The sequence below is a fragment of the Carettochelys insculpta genome, chromosome 4 (genome assembly GCF_033958435.1).
Source record: "Carettochelys insculpta isolate YL-2023 chromosome 4, ASM3395843v1, whole genome shotgun sequence".
Classification (NCBI taxonomy): Eukaryota; Metazoa; Chordata; order Testudines; family Carettochelyidae; genus Carettochelys; species Carettochelys insculpta.
In genome coordinates this window covers 122,543,117-122,565,788 of record NC_134140.1, presented here as the reverse complement: position 1 = coordinate 122,565,788, position 22,672 = coordinate 122,543,117, and the positions used below count along the sequence as shown (strand labels likewise).

Genomic DNA, 22,672 nt, shown 5'->3' with positions numbered 1-22,672 from the left:
CAAGATCCCCAAAACCATCTGTGAGATGCCACACAGCCTCAACTCCCATGGGGTTGAGGGCTTTCAGCAGATTAAAACATTTGCTCAGCACCATGTAGGTTCAAGCCCTAAGAGCATAAGGACTTCTGAGCAGAAGTCAGGCCTTATTTTGTGCCTTTGAAACACTGCACACAACACTAGTCTTATATAAGCAATACAAACAAATAACTTAGTACAAATGATTTTGATTTGTAAGGATTCAGATATCTTGTTGTCTGCTTCTGGTTTCTGATCTGTGAATGGAAGCAACATAATAGTGTGAAAACAGATATTTGGTCTTGTAGCTATGGTGGGAAAGCGAACCAGAAGTACTAGTAATCCCACAAGAAAGCTGTTAGTAGGTGTCCAGCACAATCCTACAGACTCACGTGGTTCAGATAGCTCACAGAAGTATCTAAACATTTGGAGGCTTATGCAAACTGCATGTGAAGTCTGAAACTTTTGATGTTTGCCCATACATACCTTGTGTTTGCTGATCTACAGGACTTCAAAGTAAAGAGCTGCTTTTCAGACTCCAGTTGATCACTGGGCTGAAAATCACTTCAGGACAGAGGGCCAGCACCAGGTTTATGCACTACTTAAGAGAAAGTTTACAAAAGAGACCTGTTTTGGCTCTGTGGCAAGGGGTAAATAAGACTAAAGGAGGCTTACTCAGCAACAGATTAAACACTTTCTGGATGCTACTCAGGCTATGTCTACACAGCATAGCTATTTTGAAATGTGCCTTTGAAACGTGATTTTTATTTTGAAATATTTTTCAAAACAACAGGTGCGTTATTTCAGCATCCCTGTACTCCACCTTGCAGGAAAACTAAAAGTTGCTTTCAAATAGCATATTATATTGACATTTGGCACTGTTTAGACAGTACCACATGCCAAAATAGCCTATTTAGTGTTCTGTTGCCATGTAGATTTAGCCTAAGTGTCCTCAAACCCCACTCTGTCTTTGGAAACTTTGGTCCTCGCAGAATCAGACTGTAACACAACCATGATCATGAAAGACTAAGATGGCTGTCCCTCTGAAACTATTTACCATGACAGAATATTTACTTGGCATGGAAATGTGCATTGGAGTTACTCCTATTTAAAAATGTACGTGAGTCAGTGATTTTCTCAAATGACAGTGTTTGTGTCATGTAAAATTATGGTGCATCATGTATATTTCCTATGGCAAGGAAGGGATATAGCACAAGGCTATATCGCTTCAGCATGAATAAGTTAAATGTTGTATCTCCAAACCATTCCTTCCGTTGCTTAGTACCATCTATGAACTTCATTAACTCATTTGTAGACTGTCTGGATTCTTTCCAAGCAGCAGAGTGCAAACTATTCCCCTGGTGAGTATATGGCAATTTGGCTACATTAAGTCTGTGAGCAGGCCTGCCAATGGGAGATGGAGTGGGGGCAACGGGGTCAGGTGCAAAGGGACCCAGCATTTCAAAGAGGCCTGGAACTCCAGCCGCCTCTGCTCCTGAAGTAGCAGTGGTGGTGGCCAGAGCTTTGAACGTGATAGCTTCTCTGGTGCCCTCTGGAAATCTGGGGGAGGCCAGTGCTGCAATGTGAGCAGCCCTAAGGGCTCACTGCCCCAAGCCCCCCTTTCTCTTACCTTGGTCCCACCACTTCCAGAGGTGTGGAGCCAGGCCTGCGACCCATGGCAGGTGTCAGCCCCACTGTCTGAGACCAGCCTGTATTAATCTCTGAGCTAAACAATTATGTTGCCATCAAGCAAAGGGCTTCAGAAAGCTTTGCTTTGACCATTCAGAACTTTCATCCCATAAAAATTTACACTTGCATTATAAAAATGATTATACATTTTAACACATTATTTGATTCATGCAAATTTATTTTATTTGATACGGTATTAATGCTGCAGCTTTTCCTACCAGGTTTAAAGGTCTCTCTCTTTCCCTCTAGAGATATTACACATTCATTGATCCATAGTAGTTCTGTCTCGCCTGTCTGCAAACTGAGCTCTGAAAGGCTAAGGGAATTTGAGAGACACTCAAAATTTTAATTTAGAGCTTCTGCTTCTAATATAAATAATAGTGATTTTTAAGCATGTGTATTTATCAGGATACCAACAAATCTAGCAAAAGGCCATATTCTACTCTCAGGCCTCAATTCAGCAAGGTATTTAAAAGAAGTCACGTCCTGGGAATCCAGAAAAGATGATGCTCACCATAGTTAAACGTAGTCACAATTTACCTGTGCTGGACTCACAAGTCTAACAGAGTCCTGACTGTAGCCTGGCCTACACAAATTACATCTCAGCATAAAGGGGAGAGTATGATGCCTCATACCCTGCGTTCTCTCCTGAGCCTGCTTCCAGGCTCCAAGGTAATGTACGTCCACCGTTTCATCTGAGGTAGTGTGAAGTTCTTCAGAACTGGAAACTTTCTTCCCCGCACCACCCCCGGCACCCACTTTTGTTAAAAAAGTGCCTGCTCCCGAGTATGCTTTTTTGATGTTTCTGCAATAAAGCAATCAGTTACTATAATATTGCAGCTGCACTCTTCTTCAAGAATCTCTCTCATACACACCTACCCTGCTCCAAATGTAACACCGACAGATTTGGGTTGTCAGCACCACGGATAGAACCTGCAAGCAGGGGGTCTAAAGCCCTGCACTCTACCACATGAGCTAAAGGCCAGCTGGCTCTCAGGTGAGGCTGCAGAGCAGAGACTTCACCCACCCTAGATGAGGTCTCTGTACCTCTGGGTACTATACAAACTACAGCCATTTTCATGCCAGAAATAAATTGTGTCACTTTCCTACCATAGAAAATAAATATTCCTACACTGGGAAATAAAAAAAATCATTGTGACAATTATTCAACAAAGAATCCTTGGGGGGAATGAATATGGATGCTTGTGCATTGTCAGTCTGGATTTCAGTACCTCTTCTCTCCGTAAGCCAAATTCTCTTTTCAGAATACCTGAGTTCACATAAGCTGCGTCTACACATGCACGCTACTTCGAAGTAGCGGCAGTAACTTCGAAATAGCGCCCGTCACGTCTACACGTGTTGGGCGCTATTTCGAAGTTGAAATCGACGTTAGGCGGCGAGACGTCGAAGTCGCTAACCCCATGAGGGGATGGGAATAGCGCCCTACTTCGACGTTCAACATCAAAGTAGGGACGTGTAGACGATCCGCGTCCCGCAACATCGAAATAGCGGGGTCCTCCATGGCGGCCATCAGCTGGGGGGTTGAGAGATACTCTCTCTCCAGCCCTTGCGGGGCTCTGTGGTCACCGTGGGCAGCAGCCCTTAGCCCAGGGCTTCTGGCTGCTGCTGCTGCAGCTGGGGGTCCGTGCTGCATATACAGGGTCTGCAACTAGTTGTTGGCTCTGTGTATCTTGCACTGTTTAATGAAAGTGTGTCTGGGAGGGGCCCTTTAAGGGAGCGACTTGCTGTTGAGTCCGCCCCGTGACCCTGTCTGCAGCTGTGCCTGGCTCCCTTATTTCGATGTGTGCTACTTTGGCGTGTAGACGTTCCCTCGCTGTGCCTATTTCGATGTTGGGCTGAGCAACGTCGAAGTTGAACATTGACGTTGCCAGCCCTGGAGGACGTGTAGACGTTATTCATCGAAATAGCCTATTTCGATGTCGCAACATCGAAATAAGCTATTTCGAAGTTGGGTGCACGTGTAGACGTAGCCATAGTGTTTCATGTTGTCCCTTCATTACATAGTACACGAAGTGCATTTCCAATCATTGGAGCCTGAAACCTTATGAGATTTTGTAGCCTTTTTTTAGCCAGACCTGAGACTAAGGTTTGGGAACAATTAGAGGTTTCAGAAGTTCTGCCTGCTTTTGGCAGTTTCCAACAATTCAAATTTGGTTATATTCTAAGGTCCTTACTCTTTTTTTCACGCTAAGTCCTACTGACATAATTAGGAGTAAGAACTGAGTAAAAACTGAGGAAGAACCTCAGGATTTGATTATAAACATTTTCAAAAGCTGCATTGCTTTCTCATGAGGTTGCCTAGTGTTAGTTATTATATTTGATACATCTGGTAGATGTATTCTCATTCTGATGCATACCTTCCTATAGCACTAACTGAAGTTATGTGCATATGCCCATAAGCCACTGATATGAGAATATTACCCCAAGTTCTACGTAGAATTTAGGACTTTTCACTAAGTTACTTACAAAAAGTTCATTGATAATAAAGATCCATTAGTCAGCAATCTGTCCTCCATGTTCGTTAATTTCCATGCAAGCTTCAGAAGACTAACAGACTCAGTTCAATGGTTATTTAGGATGTCTAGATGTGCCTTTTCTTCAAACTTGCCAGCTACTTGCCAACTACTCTCAATATTCTGTGTTTATTGTACCAGTATAATTGAGGGTTCATATCTGAAGCTGCAAATGAATTGGATCCATGGAGTGACAGCAAAACAAATAAAATAGCCATTCCTTTTAGCAATTACAAAGAAAATAAGACGATTTATAATTCTGTATAGCAAAATCCCTTTCAGCTGGAGGGTTGAATTTCATCAGAAAAGCCCAAAGGCACTGCAAGAAAAGTTCTGTCAAGAAAGCATTCAGTTATGGTTTTGTTGCTGAATAAGTGCTCTACAGCAGCTTACTGTATTGAGAAGGCTAACTGGACCTGCTCATTTAAACAATTACCAACTAGGGGAAGGACACACACAGAGTCCAGGCTTTCTGATCCTGAAAACTCAGATCCATTAACAAAGAACAAACTTGGAAATGAGTTCATGACTGCATTCCTCCTCCTCCCCAACTCACCTGACAAGCCTCACTCCCCTGCACCCCCCCTCTCCAAAAAGGTAGGGTGATTTTGAAAGGTTTTGAAAGGGTCCCAATAAATTACTCAAGGGAGTGGGGTGGGAGGGCAGGATTTTCAATGGTTTAAAACAGTGAGACTGGCCCAGAGTTTGCCTCCGTCTTTGGGTGGGATCAAGGGACTCTTCTCACATAAATCCAGTTGCAAGTTCTGTACATAACTTGTTAAACACTACATGAATCACTTGAGAGCCAGCAAAAATAATTAGTGCCTATGATCTTATGTCTATAAAAACAGGTTTGTCATACATATTGCTAATATCTTCTTATGCCAGATTTTTAGGATGTCCTTCTGCCAATCTGTCATAATTAGTTCCCTTTTTTGGAAAAAAACACAACATGTGTTATGGTATCGCATTTTTATTCTCATGGGCACAAATACATTTCCCACACTCTTCACATATCCTAGGCAGCTCCTCTGGCTCAGCCTTTGCCAAGTGAAAAGCTAAGCACACACCTCTTCTTCTGTTTTCATTTTCTAATATTACTTCCACCACCTCAGAGGTGGTAAAAAGAATATTATCTAAGATTAGATGATCAAGACTGAGAAGGACACAAATCTCATGCAAGTGAAGGAAAATCCATTTTTAAATCAACAGGAATCTGATTTCAGGCAAAATTTGGAGATCACATCAGATATACGGTTGTATTGAAGAGGGCATGTCAAAAAATTCAGAAAAAAATGTTGTATCGACTCAAATTTGAGCCCATACAGCACTGAGGTGAATCCATATCAATGATGCATTAGCAAGCAAAAGATTATGATGTCACCACAAACATCACAAACTTACCATTTCCAAAACAGTAAAGTAGAAAAACAGATTTACACAGTTGGGTGCGCGAAGATAGCGTTTTATGGTGTTTTGTGTGCATGAGAGACAGAGGAAGGCTAATCAATAAGGAATGCTAACAAGTTTGTGATCATTCCATTTGTTTTCTGTATTTTTTGTTAACATGGCATACACGCTTTCTACATAAAACAGGACTAAAGATTTTAAAACAGTGATCAATGGAGAAAGATTGGATTGAAATAATTCAATGTGTATCTGTTTTTCCACTTTCATTCTTCATTTTTTGTTTATTTCACAAATTGGTTTATTCCTACTCAAAATTACTCATACCTCTTAGAGTCAACTTTTTGTTTTTATCCTTACAGTCCTCGTACAGGCATTATATGTTTAAAGGGTCATGGGGTGGAGATGAAGAATAAATAAATAGGTGAAGCTGCAGCAAATGGCACAAGGATACAGTCCCTTCCTGGAAAGAGGATTTTGTGGCGAACCATTTCTCCCATAATGCATCCCACAGACCATATATCCACTAGAACAGCAGAGACAGGGAAGTATAGGGAAGGGTGAAAAAGCAAAGTTAACTAAGTCACTTCACTCCTAAAGGAGGGGAAAAAGAGCAGGTTGATCAGAATAAGTACATTTTTTTCTCCTCACATGAAATGCTAAAATAATTAAATAGATAAAAATCACCAACAAGATCAGTAAAATTGGAAAAATATTTGAAATATTGGCATGTTCAGAACTTTTGTTGCAATAACTGAAATCAAAACATATATCTTTTTTTTTCACAAGAAAAGCAACCAAGGTTTGCCAATACAGTCTCTTTCTGATTCAGAAACCATGAAAAAGGCATCTAGAGACAATGAACTTACAAACAGGCTTCATACATGGGAAACTGGTCAGCTGAAAGCATGTCTGCTCTATTTTAAAATATCCCGGGGAGTTTAGTAGAGAATTTACTGCTATGCATGAAAGGCATGAATTCAAAAGGGAACTCTTTCAATTCCACTCATTTTACAAATGAGTTTGTGGGGCACCCACATGCTAAAAGGCACAAAGCTAACCAGAAAGTAAAAATAGAGATGTAAAGCTGTGTAGTCTGCAAGGACTGCACTTAGTGGGTGAGAAAAATACAATGGAAGTAAATAAAATTCCAAATCCTCACTTTAAAAAGTTGGTGATCATCCGGAATCATCTGTTACTTGGCATTGGGGCCAACTCTGTGGTGGATACTGTATAGATACTGAAAGGCAGAATGCTGCATAGACTAACATCATATCCTATAAAGGTTTCTATGCTTCTCATCATGCCTTCACCCATATTTCTATGCTCCATCATGCCTTCATGTCCTTGATGCAGTGTGCACTGTTGTTCATGTGTTTGGTTAACAGAGAGTTTTCTTTTTCCTCTAAATTGTACAAGCAGGGGGAAAAGACAGATACTCGATGATATAGCACACATAGAAAGAAAGGCTCAGCACCACTCCAAGTGGTGAAGAAAAAACTAACTTCAAGAAACTACCATATTTTCACAGGTTTGAATCCTTGTTTTGTGGTAAGTTTTTGGGCTGTACAGCCAGTTTCTCCTCTTTTTCTGCTCCCTTTTTACTTCTTTAAAAAAGAAAATTAATAAACAAATTAACCAAAACTGTGTGTTCTCGTCGGTAAAACAAAACCGGGATGGAATGTTTCATCTGGGAAAAGAGGGTAAAGGTAGAGGCATAGGACAGCTAAAGCATGCCTGAGATGGGGTTAAAGTTTTCTTCTTTGTGGTAGTTTAGGAGCGTTCCAAGGTAAGCACAGCAAAATGATGCTAACTCTGCATTGTTAACCCACCAGGAGAAAATGAAAGCAGCAAACAATCTTCATAGTCAACATACAAAGTGGTGAGAGAAAAAGTGAGAGAGCTAATGTAGTACTGTAGCACCGGCCTGCACAGCAGCGTAGAAAACAATTTTTCATGCTGATTTCAGTGGGACTTGGATGAGGGCCTTAGTGCACAGCACCTCTTCAGATTTGTTGATGTGTGTTTCCTTATTAAATATTTTAAATTTGATTTATTTTTAAATATTTGTCTATTTTATCTTGTTCAACTGAAAAAGCTTCACATTCACTTTGATCCTGATCCATTGCCCACTGGCATGAATGGGAATCTCTCCATTAACTTCTAGGAGACTAGATCATCCCCTTTGAGGGCTGCATACTTTCTGAGTAACTCTGCACATCTTTCACTTGATTACAACAGTGCCTCAAACTTTGCCAAAGTTCATGTCAGCATGAAATCAGGGCAAATTTTTCTTCTGTGTCAAATACAACAGCAGCAAACACATCAACCATCCCATTTTGTGAAAGAATCACACAAAGCCAGAGCAAATCATTTTGTAATAAAAAAAGAACCCAATATCTGGATTAGGGAATAACAACATGTGAGCTGATTCCAGTTAAGATTTTTGGAGGACCTCAGAAAGCTACGGTGTAACATATTTAGCACTTACTTTCATACCTTCCCAATTACTACAGCTTCAAAACCCATGCTGAGAATCCATGAATCTTACCAGCAATTTGTGTAATGAAATAGTTTACAGGTGTGTTGTGACGATGCTTGCATTATTGCTCAAGTAAACAAATCAGTCTAAAAAACCCATACCATCTCATTGTCTGCTGAAGAATGCTCAGCTGTCACTTCAAACGTTACTCAGTATTAATTGGATTCTCCAACTTAAAATAGTTGTGAGCTTCCACTGCTTTCCCATTACATTTGTCACGGAAAAGGTCTCTTCATCTTACAGGGAGATTGCTCTGGCAGCACTAATAGTATAATAATAGACTTTTCTCCACTGTGTTTCCTATTCTTCTTTCCAACCTGGTCTACCTGGAACCTAGCCAGTTATAGTGTTTAATTATATTATAGAACAAAAACTATATATTCAATAAATCTTTCTATTTATCCCCCACTACAATAAGCTCTTTCTTATAGGCTCCTTTCTAATATGGTAGCTGTAAATGCAACCCACAACCTGTCCAGGGACAGCAAGACACATACCACTGGTAGGTGTTTCACAGCAGAACCCTCTACCTACACCTAGGGGATTGGGGGTTGAATGCAAGCAAAACAACAGAAAAGTAGTTCAGTTTCCTTCTCTTCCTCCTTTCTCTTCTTCCTAACGATGGTCTCAAACTCTATAATTCTGATCTAGAGTGTGTACACTCCAACAATGGGTTATTAAGAGTCTGGGATTTTAGTTCAGCCTATTATACAGCTAGAAGCCATTCATGAGAATCAAATTTCGATCTAGATCTTGAAACATTTTGGAATGTACGAATTCTAATTATGGCTTGGTCCCTTCTCTTCCTTCCTCCTCTCTAGAAGAGGTCTGAGGTCCAGAAGAGCTGACTTTATTTCATCAACCCTAACAGTTCTCTCACTGTTTTTTGGTCACAGCAGCCTTTATGGTACATACGTTAGTCAGAAAGAGCTTTTATAGCTGCCAGTCAGGCAAAGAAGTAGTTGTTACTCTGCAATATTACATCCTAGTATTTATTGCAGTTTGATAATAGTAATGAAAAGAAATGCAGACCTAATATCACTTGTTTTTTAAATTCAAAGTGTTCTTTACTGCTACTTTTTCCCTCTCGTAATGCCCATAACTATAAAAGTAGCCCTTGCCCTTCAGGCCACATTGTTTTTGCTACTGAGGTACAACCCTACCATTCTCTTTGTAGCCCATTCCCAAGATGACCTCTGGTGCTCTGTAATAACGTGTCACCACATAGGGAGTCATCATGAAGCTGGTGCCTGCAGTTCTGGCCAGTCCAAAGTCCAGAATCTTCAATGTGCAATCGGATTTTACCACTATATTACTTGGTTTTAAATCCTGCAAAGAGAGACAAATGAAAACAGACATGACTACCATCTATGGAGATCATGCACTCTGGCGATCTAGATCAATGTTTTGGATAAATCTTTAAACACTGCTGTTCCATAGCCACCTGTGCCATAATTCACAGAAGGCACTTTTTGACATGACTGAATCCTGTGGTTGATTTGGCAGCTCCCTCTTGGAATATGTGCTCTACTGAGACAGTCCAGGGCCTTCAAGCAGCTTGCATCTACCAAAAAAGGGTGTTACTGAACTGGATAAATTTCAAAGAGGTCAGGGAATGATTAAAGCATTAGAAAGCATGCCTCTCTGTAACAGACTGAAGGAGCTCAATCTCATTTGCTCAACAAAGAGAAGACTGATAGATGACTTGATAACAGTTGTTAGAGGTAGTTACATGTGGAATACAGATTTAATAATGGACTCCTCAGTCTAACAGACAAAGATACAAGACCGAATGGCTGGATACTGAAGCTAGACAAATTCTGACCAGAAATAAAGCATCCATTTTTAATAGCAGTGGCAATTAAGCACTGAAACAATTTAATATGGATCATGGTGGATTCCTCATCAGTGATAGTTTTTATATCAAGATTATTTGAACATATGTTGTAGTTCAAAGGGAATTATTTTGGGGAGGGTGTTCTATGGGCTGTGTTACATAAGAGGTCAAAGCAGATGATCACAATGGTCCCTTCTGGCCTTCTAAACAGAGTATTTTCCTCTGGATGACACAAGTATTCCACTTCCAGCATCAGGCAGATGAAATACAGCTTTTATTTACACTTTATTCTGAGCGGGGCAAGGTCAACGTGTTCCAATAACGGGAACCATCACAACCCGTATACGCAGCTCCATGTGAATATTTTATTTACAAAAACAACCATTCTTTAGCTGGAACACTGGCAATTAGAGATACCAGACATATTACAGCCTCTATGCAAAGGAAGATCTTCTTTCAAAAGAGCATGCCCATCCACAAAAAAGCAGATCAAAAGAGCAATCTGCTCTTTTGAATAGAGCATCCGCACAGCCCCCACTCTTTCAAAACAACCGGCCAGGGATCAAAAACTCTGGTACCATAGCACTCTTTCGAACAAAGGGACCCCAGAGTGAGTGTCTACCCACTATTTTTTCTGAAAGAATCTTTCAGAAAAAGGTGTTCTTCCTCATTTGGGAGCAGAAAAGTGCCTCCAAAAGAAAGGAATTCAAAAGAGTGTATTTTGTGCGTAAACGCACCACTTGTTCTTTCAGAAGAGGGCCTGATTTTCCAAAAGTACTTGCTAGTGTCGACGCAGCCAGTATGTTTTAGGCAAAAAGGCCTTTATATTTTATACAGTAGCACCCAGTCTGAACATCTTTTCAGCCATGTTGCTTACCTTCCCTTCATACAGCATAAAAATTACTGGGTTTTTTTTAACATACCAGGATATTTTCATAGCGTGGACCATATCTTAAGAGAAAGGTTGTCTCGCGGACATTTTGCCATACATTCAGTGTCAGCTGGATGACTTCCCATCATGTTCACAATTGTAGGGAGCATCTACTCTACTATCAACAATTGCCTGGACCACTTTCACATTCATTCTTGTGACAGCTACACCAATTGTTTATATGGAAAACCAACAGGACTGGAAGCATAGTTATGCTACCAGTCTTTACACACATTTAAGCAAAGGAAAACAATGAGGAGAACCAAAAATACATGATCAGAGAGTTCTCAGTGGAACTCTGCCAAGGGACAACAGTTTATAACAATTCTGCGTTATATTAAACTGTCATCCTGCAAACAGCCAGCCATGGTTACAGAAGAAAGTTCAAATATTGTCACCTTTTCAAATATTGCCTCGCATTCCTTATAGAAAATCATGCTGCAAGCTGCCAAATATGAAAGCTGTTGACAGATAAGTCTCAATGTTTACTTAGGGAAGGGTAGGTCTTAAAGAAGAGGTTGAATCACAAAGATTGCATGTTGACATATCTATGATCTTTAACAACAGCAAAACTATTTTGTCCCTCAAAGTGCAGATCCCTTACCCTGTGAATGATTCCTGCAGAGTGAAGGTGCTTGATCCCACACAGCATTTGGTAGAGGAGATAAGACATTCGCTCATGGTCTAATTCCATCTGAATCACTTGGCATAAATTGGCATCCATCAACTCCATTACCAGATAACTAGATAAGAGAAGAAAGTCATACAGTTTTTGCTTGCACAGGCAGGGAACTTCCATTATCTTCTACACAATAACCAACATTCACTTCTCTCTCTTCACAGGCTGTTTCTTTTGTATTTCCATTATGAGATAGACACATTTAACCCGTCAGCTCAGTGTTTAGGAGACATTTGTTTTTCAGTAGAGGTGCACTTTACTTGAGACATCAGATGTGAACTCCCTCAAACTCTGGGAAGACTCTAAATCTAGACTGACATCTGAGCTTCACAACTCAGGCTCACCTCTAATCACATGATCGTCTCACCAGCTCTCTGCACCACAGATTGTTGCAAGTGAGATTGTTGAAAAGAAACAGCAAATTTTTGTGCAGACCCATGGACAGTACCTGCCTGGCTCCAACCAATGCTATTAACACTTTTGTGAATATTGTTACCGCAATAATGAAACAAGGGGCTGAAGAGTGAAAAGCAAAAGCAGCAGCACTTGTCATGATCTGATAATGAAGCAGTATTGTCCAGGCTGTGGACAGGGCAGCATTGTCCATGATGTAGACAATGTTCAGTGGCGCTATTAATTGTTCACATGCTGCCCCTATTTCCCAATGCACAAAATTTCACACAAAGGTTATCCCGCAATAAATATGAGAGGGAAAAAATGTTTCACGTCTGTTTCTTTGAGAAGAAAATTATTTCAAAGTGAATCACTACATTTTCAAGCACTCCCATATACCTCAGGGAGTTATACATAACAGATCCTGGGCAAACCAATAACACAAAGAACAAAGTACACTACCTAGCAGATGCTCACATTTCTCCATGTTACCTGTCTTAAGAACAGTCATTAGAATGCTTTGCACAGCATGTTCTAATCCTGTACTTAGATAGGAAGGTGCTAGGTGCCTTATAAATATCTAAATTAGACCAGCAGATAGGATTTGAAAATGTAGAGTATCTAATGCTTCATTTCCACAAGATAAATCCACTATAGGAGCTCATCCTTTTTTATTATACTGGGATTTTTATGTTCAATATATAGTACTAGGGCCCATCTCCCTCTAAATCTTTAGTTTAATTACTGCCCATATTACTTACACATCCTGGAACTCCTCCAGAGATTTCTGTGGCGTGAAGACATTTAATAAACTGATAATCTGAAAAGCAGAGGAAGACAGAGGGAGAGAGAAGATAAAAATATGCAGTTGAACACATTTTGAAGGACTATTGCATTATACAATAGCATCTGTTTTCTGCTGTTCAGCTTGCACTGACAAGTAGAAATACAGGTGTTAGTAAGCAGCCAGGAAATTTCAGAACAATTTTTCAAAGCTCCATTATTTTTTAGGGTGCAATTGAAGGAGTATATGTAAGCGGAGCTGGTGATGGACAGCAATTAGCTGAAATGCTGAAGGAATTAGTCTTCTGAATTCTAGCACTGGTGGTTCAAATTTCAGCCTCAACTCAAACAAACGTGATTGTCCTTGTCCAGTCACTGTCCATTTTCGGTATATTAAGACTGTGTCTGAGGGGAGAAATAATCAAAGGTCACCCTATTAAACATAAACACATGACTTTCTATTCTCTCTGACATTCTTTAACTTTTATACAGATGCTATTTCATTAAAATAATCCAATTCCCAGCTGTCTTGCTGTAACATATACATCTCAAAACGGGAGAACCTCAGGCTTTGTCTGTACTACACAGCCTTTAGTGACATGCTTGTGTCACTAAAAGTCTGGCACTGTAAACTGTTGGATTTCTGCCAACAAAATGCTTCTGCCCCCATGAGCAGGGTGCACATGGTTGACACGAGAACACTCCTGCCGACAACAAGCCATTCAGATTGCTACTTGCTGTGACAAAACTTTTTGTCTTTTGGGGAAAGGTGAAGAGGGCAGGGGAGGGTTACATGCCTGTAAACAACAAGTGTTGTCATTCAATTGGCAGTGTAGAAAGTGGGAAATGGCCAGAGGTTTCCTGCTCACCATGCTGTTTTTTAAGGTGAGATTCCAGACAACACAGTCAGTAGGGAAAGCTGCTAACAGGATTCTGCCAGGGAGCTGAAAGCGCCTGAAAGGCTGCACAAAGCAAAAGCACTTCTTAGGATGGGGAGGGCCATGGGGTTTGGCACCTGACTTCCCTCCCCTTCCATATGTGTGTGGGAGAAAAAGAAGGAAACATGAAGAAAATCTTGCAGAATCTTTATTGCCATCTGGCACCTGGGACAGGCCTTCCTAATGGGAAAATGTGGCTATCTGGGCTTATATTCATAAAGAAAGCCTTAATTTTCTTTCTTCCTGTTCTATTTACCTCTTTGCCCTTTTATCTTTCCTTTGCTTCTTCCCACCCTCCCCCCGCACCTTTTTGTCCCACAGCGTTTTTGAAATCTCTCTCTTCTAGTATTCTTTGGAAAGCTTTAACAATACTGCAGTAATAGGACTGTAGCTGTTGTGTCAAATACAGGAGGCCCTCAGAGTTGTGAATACCTGTGGAATGGAGGTTGTTCATAATTCTGAAATATTTGCAAGGATGAATAAAATGTTATAATTGTTCTTTCAGAAGTTTACAGCTGAATATTGACTTACTACAGCTTTGAAACTTTACTATGTAAAATGCTGCTTTTAATTTAAATGAAGCAAGTACTGTACAGAAACTCCTCACCTTTGTGGAATCTTTTATTTTTTTTAATTTTCCCATTTTTGTAGTTTATGTTTAGCACAGTACTGTATTGTGATTTTTGTTTTGTTTTATTTTTGGTTTGGGTTTTATTTTTGTTTGTTTGTCTGTTTTTGGTCTCTACCAGTGCCTGGTTGCATGCTTGCAGCTCTAAATGAGGGAGTGGTTGTTAGGTCAGTTCATAACTTTGGTGTTTGTAATTCTGAAGTTCTACTGCATGGTCCTTTTGTAATGGCCTATTTTGCAAATCAGTCCTATCTTTCTAGAATTCTGGCCCTGCAAGCACATAAAGAAACATGAATAATAACGCACCGCAAAGCCTCTAGTTATGTGTCGTGCCCAACTCACTCAGCTCTGCATTTTCAAACTGACATATAAGGATTTAAATCATGGGTGTCCAACCTTTTGGCTTGCCTGGGCCGCACTGAGTGAAGAGGAATTGTCTTGGGCCGCATATAAAATATATAATATAGTTAATGTATATAAATAACAAACTTCCTTTTTTTATATTTTTTATTACAACATTAAAACAAAAGAGGGCAATATAAACATAAAACTAGTGGGATATTTGAGCTTGTTTTTGTGAAACCAATGAATCAATGTCTGGTTCAATGGAAGTGGTTGCAATTCTTAGTGAGTTCTCAAGGTGCTCATCAGAAAATTTTGATCTAATTTTACTCTTCGTGTGCTTCACCCTTGAAAAAAGTTGTTCACAAATGTACATACTGCCAAAAAGCGATGACATGAATAAGGCATGATTGTGAAGCAAGGGATATTTTTCTCTGGGAAGATAGGACTTATAAAAGTCTAGTAAAGAGACATGATCAAATTTTTCTTTCAGTTGAATGTCTGATTGCAACTCTACACATTCCATTTGAAAATTCGCAGGTAATGTATTTATGTCGACTGAAAATGGAGTCGCAAATATACCAAAAAATTGATAATTTTTTCGAAAATCATGAAACCTATTATCAAATTCCCGTATCAAAACGGAAAGCAAGGCTGCATATTTTTCACTGTTCACAGGACTGTGTTTAGCCAACGTATCAAACTGCATAAAATTATTTGCCATAACTTGAGCTAGCCATAATTTAAGTTTCATGTCGAACGCTGTTAGGGTTTGAAACATAGCACAGATAAGTTGATTTTCACCTTGAAGACGCATGTGTAACTCATTTAAATGAGTGGTCAAATCCACCAAAAATGCTAAATCTGTGAGCCATTTTTCATCTTCAAATTCTGGCACAAATTTTCCTTTTGATTCCATAAATGACTTGATTTCATTTTGCAAATTATAAAATCTTTTCAACATTTTACCCCGCCTTAGCCACCTTACTTCAGAAAAGTAAATGATGTCCCCATAATCAGCATCCATACTTTTAAGGAACTCCTGGAATTGGCGATGATTCAATCCCCTGGATCTTATGAAATTCACAGCTTTGATGACAATTTGCATGACATCATCCATTTTTAAAGCTTTCGTGCATAAATTTTCTTGATGTACGATGCAGTGATATTTCATCAAATGTGAGTTGCCGGCAGCAATTGCACCGTCTTCTATTAGTTTTATAAGTCCCTCTTTTTTACCAACCATAGCCGGGGCACTATCAGTAGCTATACCAGATATGTTGGCAAAGGTTAAAGAAAATCGCTTTAATGTAATTTTTACTGCTTCATACAAATCAAGAGATTTAGTTGTGTCTTTTAATGGCACCAAAGAAGCCGTTTCTTCAGTGAGATTGTATTCGTTATCAATACCCCTAATAAAAATGGCAAGTTGAGCCATATCTGTAGCATCAGTACTTTCATCTATCGCCAAAGCATAACATTTGAAATTAGCAGCTTTACTCTCCAAATCTCTTTCGATAGATTTTCCTATTTCTTCAATTCGCCTGGCTATAGTCTGGCGAGACAAACTGATTTTAGAAAAATCCATTTGTTTATCAGGACAAATTATATCTGCCACGTTTTCCATACATTGCTTAATAAACTCACCATCAGTAAATGGTTTTGATTTTTTTGCAATCAGATTTGCTACCACATAACTAGCTTTCACAATAGAGTCTGCTTGAGTTGTAATTTTTAAAAAAAAAAATTGTTGAGATGACAGAATTTTTTCAGTTCCGCTATTTTGTCTTTACGAAACATTCCTTGATATGCATCGAATTTGGCAGCATGTTTTTGCATATAATGTCTTTTCAAATTGTAATCTTTGAAAACTGACACGATTTCCCTACAAATTAAGTAAAGTGCCTTATTATTTGTCTTGACAAAAAAAGTATTCATCTGTCCATTTTTTGTTGAACACTCTTCCTTCATCCACGATTTTTCTTTTTTTGGGTTCTTTTTTCTTTTGACATGATGTTGAAGCCATGCTCGGATAAAAAAATTAATAAATAAGCAACCATTTATTTTTCTAGTATTAGCGATGTTGTATACGTAATTATATCAATATCATGAGCAAAAAACTATTTGATTCATTTTTGTACTTACTCCACCACAGCTGCTAAAAAACTATTTTAACTTATTTTAACTTATTAAATTATTTTACGAAGTAATACAACAAGCCCAAGTGCAATAATTAAATAAGAAAATTTACATGTCTGCTTCCCAGCAAAAAAACTTAGCGTTTGTTTGCTGGGTTAATAACAATAAACGCCTGTCTTCACAGGCACACACACATCATACTATCACACACGTATTATCGGTAATCGTTGCGTTTTACTTGCCAAGTCGCACAAGCGCATATAACGTCTGACACACACAGGTTTCGATTCGACTGACTGTGTGTGGCGGGCGTGGGAGGTGAAGTTAGCACTGCGCTGCGCCCTCCCCTACACAGCGTTCCGTTGTCGCCTACGCAGTCCGCGCTCAAGTACCGCACAATCGAGTCATGAAAAATATCGCTAAAACTAACATAATAATGTTAAAAGTTTACGATCTTGTGGGGCCGCATTACTAGCTGTCCAGGGCCGCATGCGGCCCGTGGGCTGCGGGTTGGACACGCCTGATTTAAATCATCCAGTGTCCATCCAAGCCAATGGGAATCAGCTGGGGCAGGTCCACACTACAGCAGAAGGTCGAATGAAGGTATGCAATTCCAGCTATGACAATTACATAGTTAGAGTCAACATACCTTAATTTGGGCTTCCGTTCTGTCTCCACTAATGGAGGTTGAAGGGAGTGTTTGCTCCCATCGACTTCCCTTACTCCCAATGAAGGGCAGGAGTACCAGTACCAACATGGTGGCCCAGTAAGTTCAATTACCAGGCGTGCTAAATCAAACTTCAGAAGATAGACCATGATAGGGTCGATCTTCCCTGTAGTGAAGATGTACTCTTACAGACTGCACAATACTTAGAAATTTTAAGGATAACTCAGTATTTAGCAAAAGACAGCAAAATAAGTCTTGGTGGGCTCTGTGAAGTGTCTGCCAGGGACACTACTCATCTGTAAGCTAAAGACTTAAACAGTTGCTAGCAACAAGGTATAACAAGAGACTGGTGGTAAGTACTTTTTTCAGCTTTCAGAATAAGTGTTTAAAGTGCACATATTTCCAGTCCACACTCTTTGCAATTTCAGAGCTACATCTCATTGAGAGAAAAAAAATGTAGCCTCTTTTTTCACTCTCCCTGTGAATTAATGAGTGAGAAATAATATGTCAAAGCTCAGTCTATCAGGCTTATCAGGCTCATTCATTCAGTTTGTACTGAGAGGAAGAGTCATTTCAGGATTTGTGACAAGAATTTACATACAATGAGCAGATTAATTCAGGTCATTTATTCTCGATGGAAACTAACATGGACTGTCTACTATGATTATTATTTGTAGCATCCCTAGTGGGCTACAATCAGATATGCACAGATATGGGAAGATACTAGCCTTGCATCTTCAGAGCCTGTAGTAACAAAACACTATGCTACAGATAAAAACACAAATGCTGTTTGCTTTTCTTACAAGTACTCCTACTGATTTTGTTGACCTATTCACGAGTAACGAGTTCCAGAGAGTTAGTCACGTAAGTCTATTTTAGCAAAAACAATGAGTCTTGAGGCATCTTAATGACTAACAGATTTATTTGGGCAACCCATGCATCTGCTGGAGTGAGCTCCAACCCAAGAAAGTTTATGTCCAAATAAATTTGTTAGCTTTTAAGGCGCCATGGGACTCCTACGCATTTTCACATGAGTAAATTGTAGGTTTGGCCAATTGTGGCAAAAGGGCAGTAAAAGGACTGGAGAGTTTGTACAAAAAATAACTATAGAACAACATTAGAACAATGTGAGGGAGTCCCCAGTGGTATCTCATAGCCTCAAGACACACTGAACTATATAAAATGTATCATTCCAACCATTAAATACGTATATTGGCCCTGCTAATGTACATGTTGGCCCTGCTAATATATGACGGCCATTCCTTACAACTCCACAGAAGATGTTTATGCACAATACAAGTGGTACTAAGAATTAAGTATAACAGCAGATCTTCAGTCTTCGTTCACTTCTTCAGGTTAATACAAGTAAGACAAAATATCATGTAGTTTTTGACAGTCTAGTTACACAGCATTAGTATGAACTATCCAAACAGTTGGTAATGTAGGAATCATTCATGTAGGTTCTTAATATTGCAGAGAAAAATCATATCAGATTCCCACTGTGAACCATGGGTTCTTATCAATAAACAGAAACTTCCTGATGGCATTACAAACAAATACTCCAATTTGGAGGCTAGATTGTGACTTTAGGTAGAGCTCTGACGAGGGGTGTGTTTCCAATGCACCACCGTAGAAATAGCTCCTGGAAGGTAGCATAATTCAAAGACGTCCTAGTAAGTCGCAACACCTTTCCTACTTCCTCCATGCTCCTGGGAGGACCCTAATTTGCTGCTGGCCAATACCAACAAACAGAACGTGAAGCCAAAATTCCATCTATTTTTTCCCCACCTCTTCTGGAGGAGGACCACGATGGAGAGTAGCTATGCTGACTCCTGTGTGCCAGAACCAAAGTTACGGCAGCCCTCTCTGGCGTTTTTTACGATATGTAGGTGTGTAGTATGGGTCACAATCTAGCCTTTAAAATAGCATAAGTCATAAATTGAAGTATCTTATTACAGCACGAAGAGACTAGATTTCCCCTTTGTTTCTCCCAACAAATTAAGCATTCCCCTGGTCCCCACAAGAAAACTTACATTTTTATGATTCACACACTTCATGAGGACCAGCTCCCTGTAAGCTCGTTTGGCATGTGTTTGATTTTGAAATGGTCGGCTGAGCTTCTTAATAGCCACATTTCTATCAAGGACAGCATCATATGCAGCACTGCAGTGATTACAAATACAAGATTTATACATGTTAAATGGATATTCTTCAGTTTTAAGGGCACATGGGGTACCTGAAAGTTCCATTCAGGTCAGGTGTCTGCTGAATTAATCAGAACTACAAAGACAGGCATGGGAATAATGGGTATGGGAAATCCACAAACACAGAGGGATTGAGATCCCCCAGCAGTAGAACAGAAAACACACCATTACTTATTATTCATTTCAACAGCAGCAAAAGATTTATGTGCAAATGGATGAAAGACCTATTAAGCATAAAAAATCACTATAAAAGATGGATTTTACCATAAATTAGGAAAAACCTAAGGAAGCAAAGAGATTCAGAAATATCTCTCTGTAGGCAAGAGTCCTCATCTTTACTTGGAATAGTGGGTGATGATTTAAGATTAGATTAGTTGTGAGTTTTTGCTGTTTTCAGTGCAAAGCAAACCTCTTTACAACAGTATACAGAGCCTCATTTGCCACTTGTTTCCCAACAGTCCAGGAAGGTCTAATTTCGGCATTGCTGTGCTTGAGGATGAGGGAAACCAATTCCAAAGTTCCATGACAGTAGCCTTAGATATGTGTAAGTTTTGTAGATGTTGAGCATTATCCCATAACTGCGTATCTATGTGGTTCCCACCAGTCTGTGCTTGTCTCCCAGGACCAGAATCAGCATTCTGGTCTGTTAACAGGCCTGACTGCTGCCAGCATATGCCAACTGCTCCACTCAATGGGTTCCTGAATATCTGTTTTAGTTCCTCCTCACATTCTTCCTCATACCAGCATCATATGGCTAGGGTGTGGACAATCCACAGTATAACATGCAAGGTGTTTGCTATGCTTGCCGTAGCAGTTTGCAGCTAAGTGGAGTCCATAGTCCTCTGGTGTGGCATCTACTCAGATAACCAGGGGAAAAAAGGGTCAAAAAGATTGTTTGTTGTTGCTTTCAAGTGGGTGGGGAGGGTGGAGGGAGATAAGCACATAATGGGAGGCTAATGACATACTCAAGATCACACACACGCTGTCATGCTTCCATCCCATCAGGTACTGGGAGCCAAAACCAGAATGCAAATGGGCAGCAGGAACTGTGGGATTGCTATTCACCATGCATTAGTATTAAAGTTGAAGGTAGTCATGCTACTGGGGACACACTTTGTCAAACTCATGAGCCCAGTAAGGACATGCACCTTCAATTTTGTAAATTCAGATGTTAAAAAGTTGACCTTAATAAATCCAGCCAAATTTCACAGTGTAAATAATAACCACACTCTTCATGATAATTTCTCTCCTTGTGGTGCAGTCAAGTAATTCAATTTTGTTTTAGACAAGAAGAATTACATGACCTAAACCACATAATTTACCAAGAATGTTGGTATGACCTCAAACTATATATTATCAATTTCCATTGCTTGGTAACATCATACATTCCTAGGAATCATTTCTAGGATTTTTTTTTTCTAAAAACAAAGAATAGCAGCTTAATTTAATGGACAAATTCCTGTTTGAATACACCCATTATTAGAGTCTCATCCATTATTCTTTTATCCTTTATTATTCCATCGATAACGAAAAGCACAAATGTTTCTTGCCACTAGCATCTGTCCCAGAGCAGACTGAAAAACCACTAAGACCAATGAAAATTGAAAATAACTTTACATCGGCCTTATCAACAACGCCATGAATCTGAATCTGAACAACTGTATGGTGCTTAATTTACCCTTCCAAATGGCACAACTGAGTCTTTTCTTTTCCCTCTCCAGCAGGACATTAAAAGCTATTCTATTAATAAAGAATCACTGCCATTTTATAAACCACTAGCACATTAAAAGATCCTCCTGAGCAACTAAGACATAGGTGTAATCCTGACACCATTCAAGTCAATGGAAGTTTTGCAATTGACATTGCTGATGTCAGCATTTCACCCAATCTATTTAACTCCAACATTGCTGAAAACAACTCTCAATGTTGCGCTTGCAATATGCCACAAAATAACATGATCTTTAAATTACCCAGACATACAGTACTGACATCTGTCTAGGTCAAGAATCAGACTGGAGTGAATATTCAATTTTGAAATGTGTGACTTATAACAAAAGCTGTGATATAGCTTTAACAGGCATCCTAGAAGAATAGCTGTGAAAAAAAACCTCTTTTCACAAGGTTTCCTATTACTTAAAATGCCCTCTTCCCTGACTTTAGATATCTACCACTATAGATATTCTCTCTGAAGCAATCGCTTTTCGAGATTCAAAAAGCCAGATATATTCTCCTACTCTAAGCAAGATGTTATTGATTAATTGATTTATGGACATTTAGATACACAATCCCCATATTCTAAATCAAATATATGTCTTTTCTGAAATTAAGATCCCATTTCAGGAAAGCATTATTATTCAGCACATTTTTGGATGTGCTTCCTTAATGTCAAGCAACTTCTTAAGAGTTCTCTTAATTGTGCTTTGGAATTCAGTTAAACTTATCCATTCCAGTTTTAGAGTTTAACTCAAAACTTTTGATCTGTAACTTTACTTTCTCTTTGCCAAAATCCAAGTTTTATGTTACCATAAGGTTTTTATTCTTTTTATATTGCCTATTTTGAAAAATATTTTCCTGATCGTGTGGGAATATTCAGTATAACCTTCAATTTTGAAAATGGATTCTCATTTTTTTTTTAAAAAAAAGGATAGCCCACATTTTCCTTTAACACAGTATAAATGAACAGGAAAGTGTTTCACATAATTAAAAAATAATCATGAACATGGTGCTAAAGTTTCTACGAAACATAAAAAAACACTGTAAATCTGTGCCACCCCTACACAGTGCATGCTCCAAAGCCCAATGGAGTCAATTACGTTTCTCCATGTACTTTAGTAAGCTGTAGATCAGGCCATAAGCTGTAACATCCAGTGCAAGAAAGGAAGTTTCAGCTTTGTGGTCAGGAAGGAATCTCCTTAATATGCATGGCTTATTGGTAGGGACTTTG

General features: G+C 39.3%; 1 protein-coding gene across 5 annotated transcripts in view; it reads right to left on the bottom strand.

The window, feature by feature from the left end:
* Positions 1 to 22,672, bottom strand: part of MAPK10 (mitogen-activated protein kinase 10) — a 117,661-nt gene that overhangs the window by 55,420 nt on the left and 39,569 nt on the right. For 3 of the 5 annotated variants that reach the window (XM_074992003.1, XM_074992004.1, XM_074992006.1), the window contains 4 exons: positions 19,558 to 19,687; positions 12,789 to 12,847; positions 11,560 to 11,698; positions 9,351 to 9,516 (listed from right to left, as the gene is read on the bottom strand). In XM_074992003.1, the coding sequence (XP_074848104.1) occupies positions 9,351 to 9,516; positions 11,560 to 11,698; positions 12,789 to 12,847; positions 19,558 to 19,687 (494 nt within the window). Of the gene's footprint in view, positions 1 to 6,099; positions 6,172 to 9,350; positions 9,517 to 11,559; positions 11,699 to 12,788; positions 12,848 to 19,557; positions 19,688 to 22,672 lie in introns of all 5 variants that reach the window. The other 2 variants (XM_074992007.1, XM_074992002.1) reach the window with 1 other exon arrangement.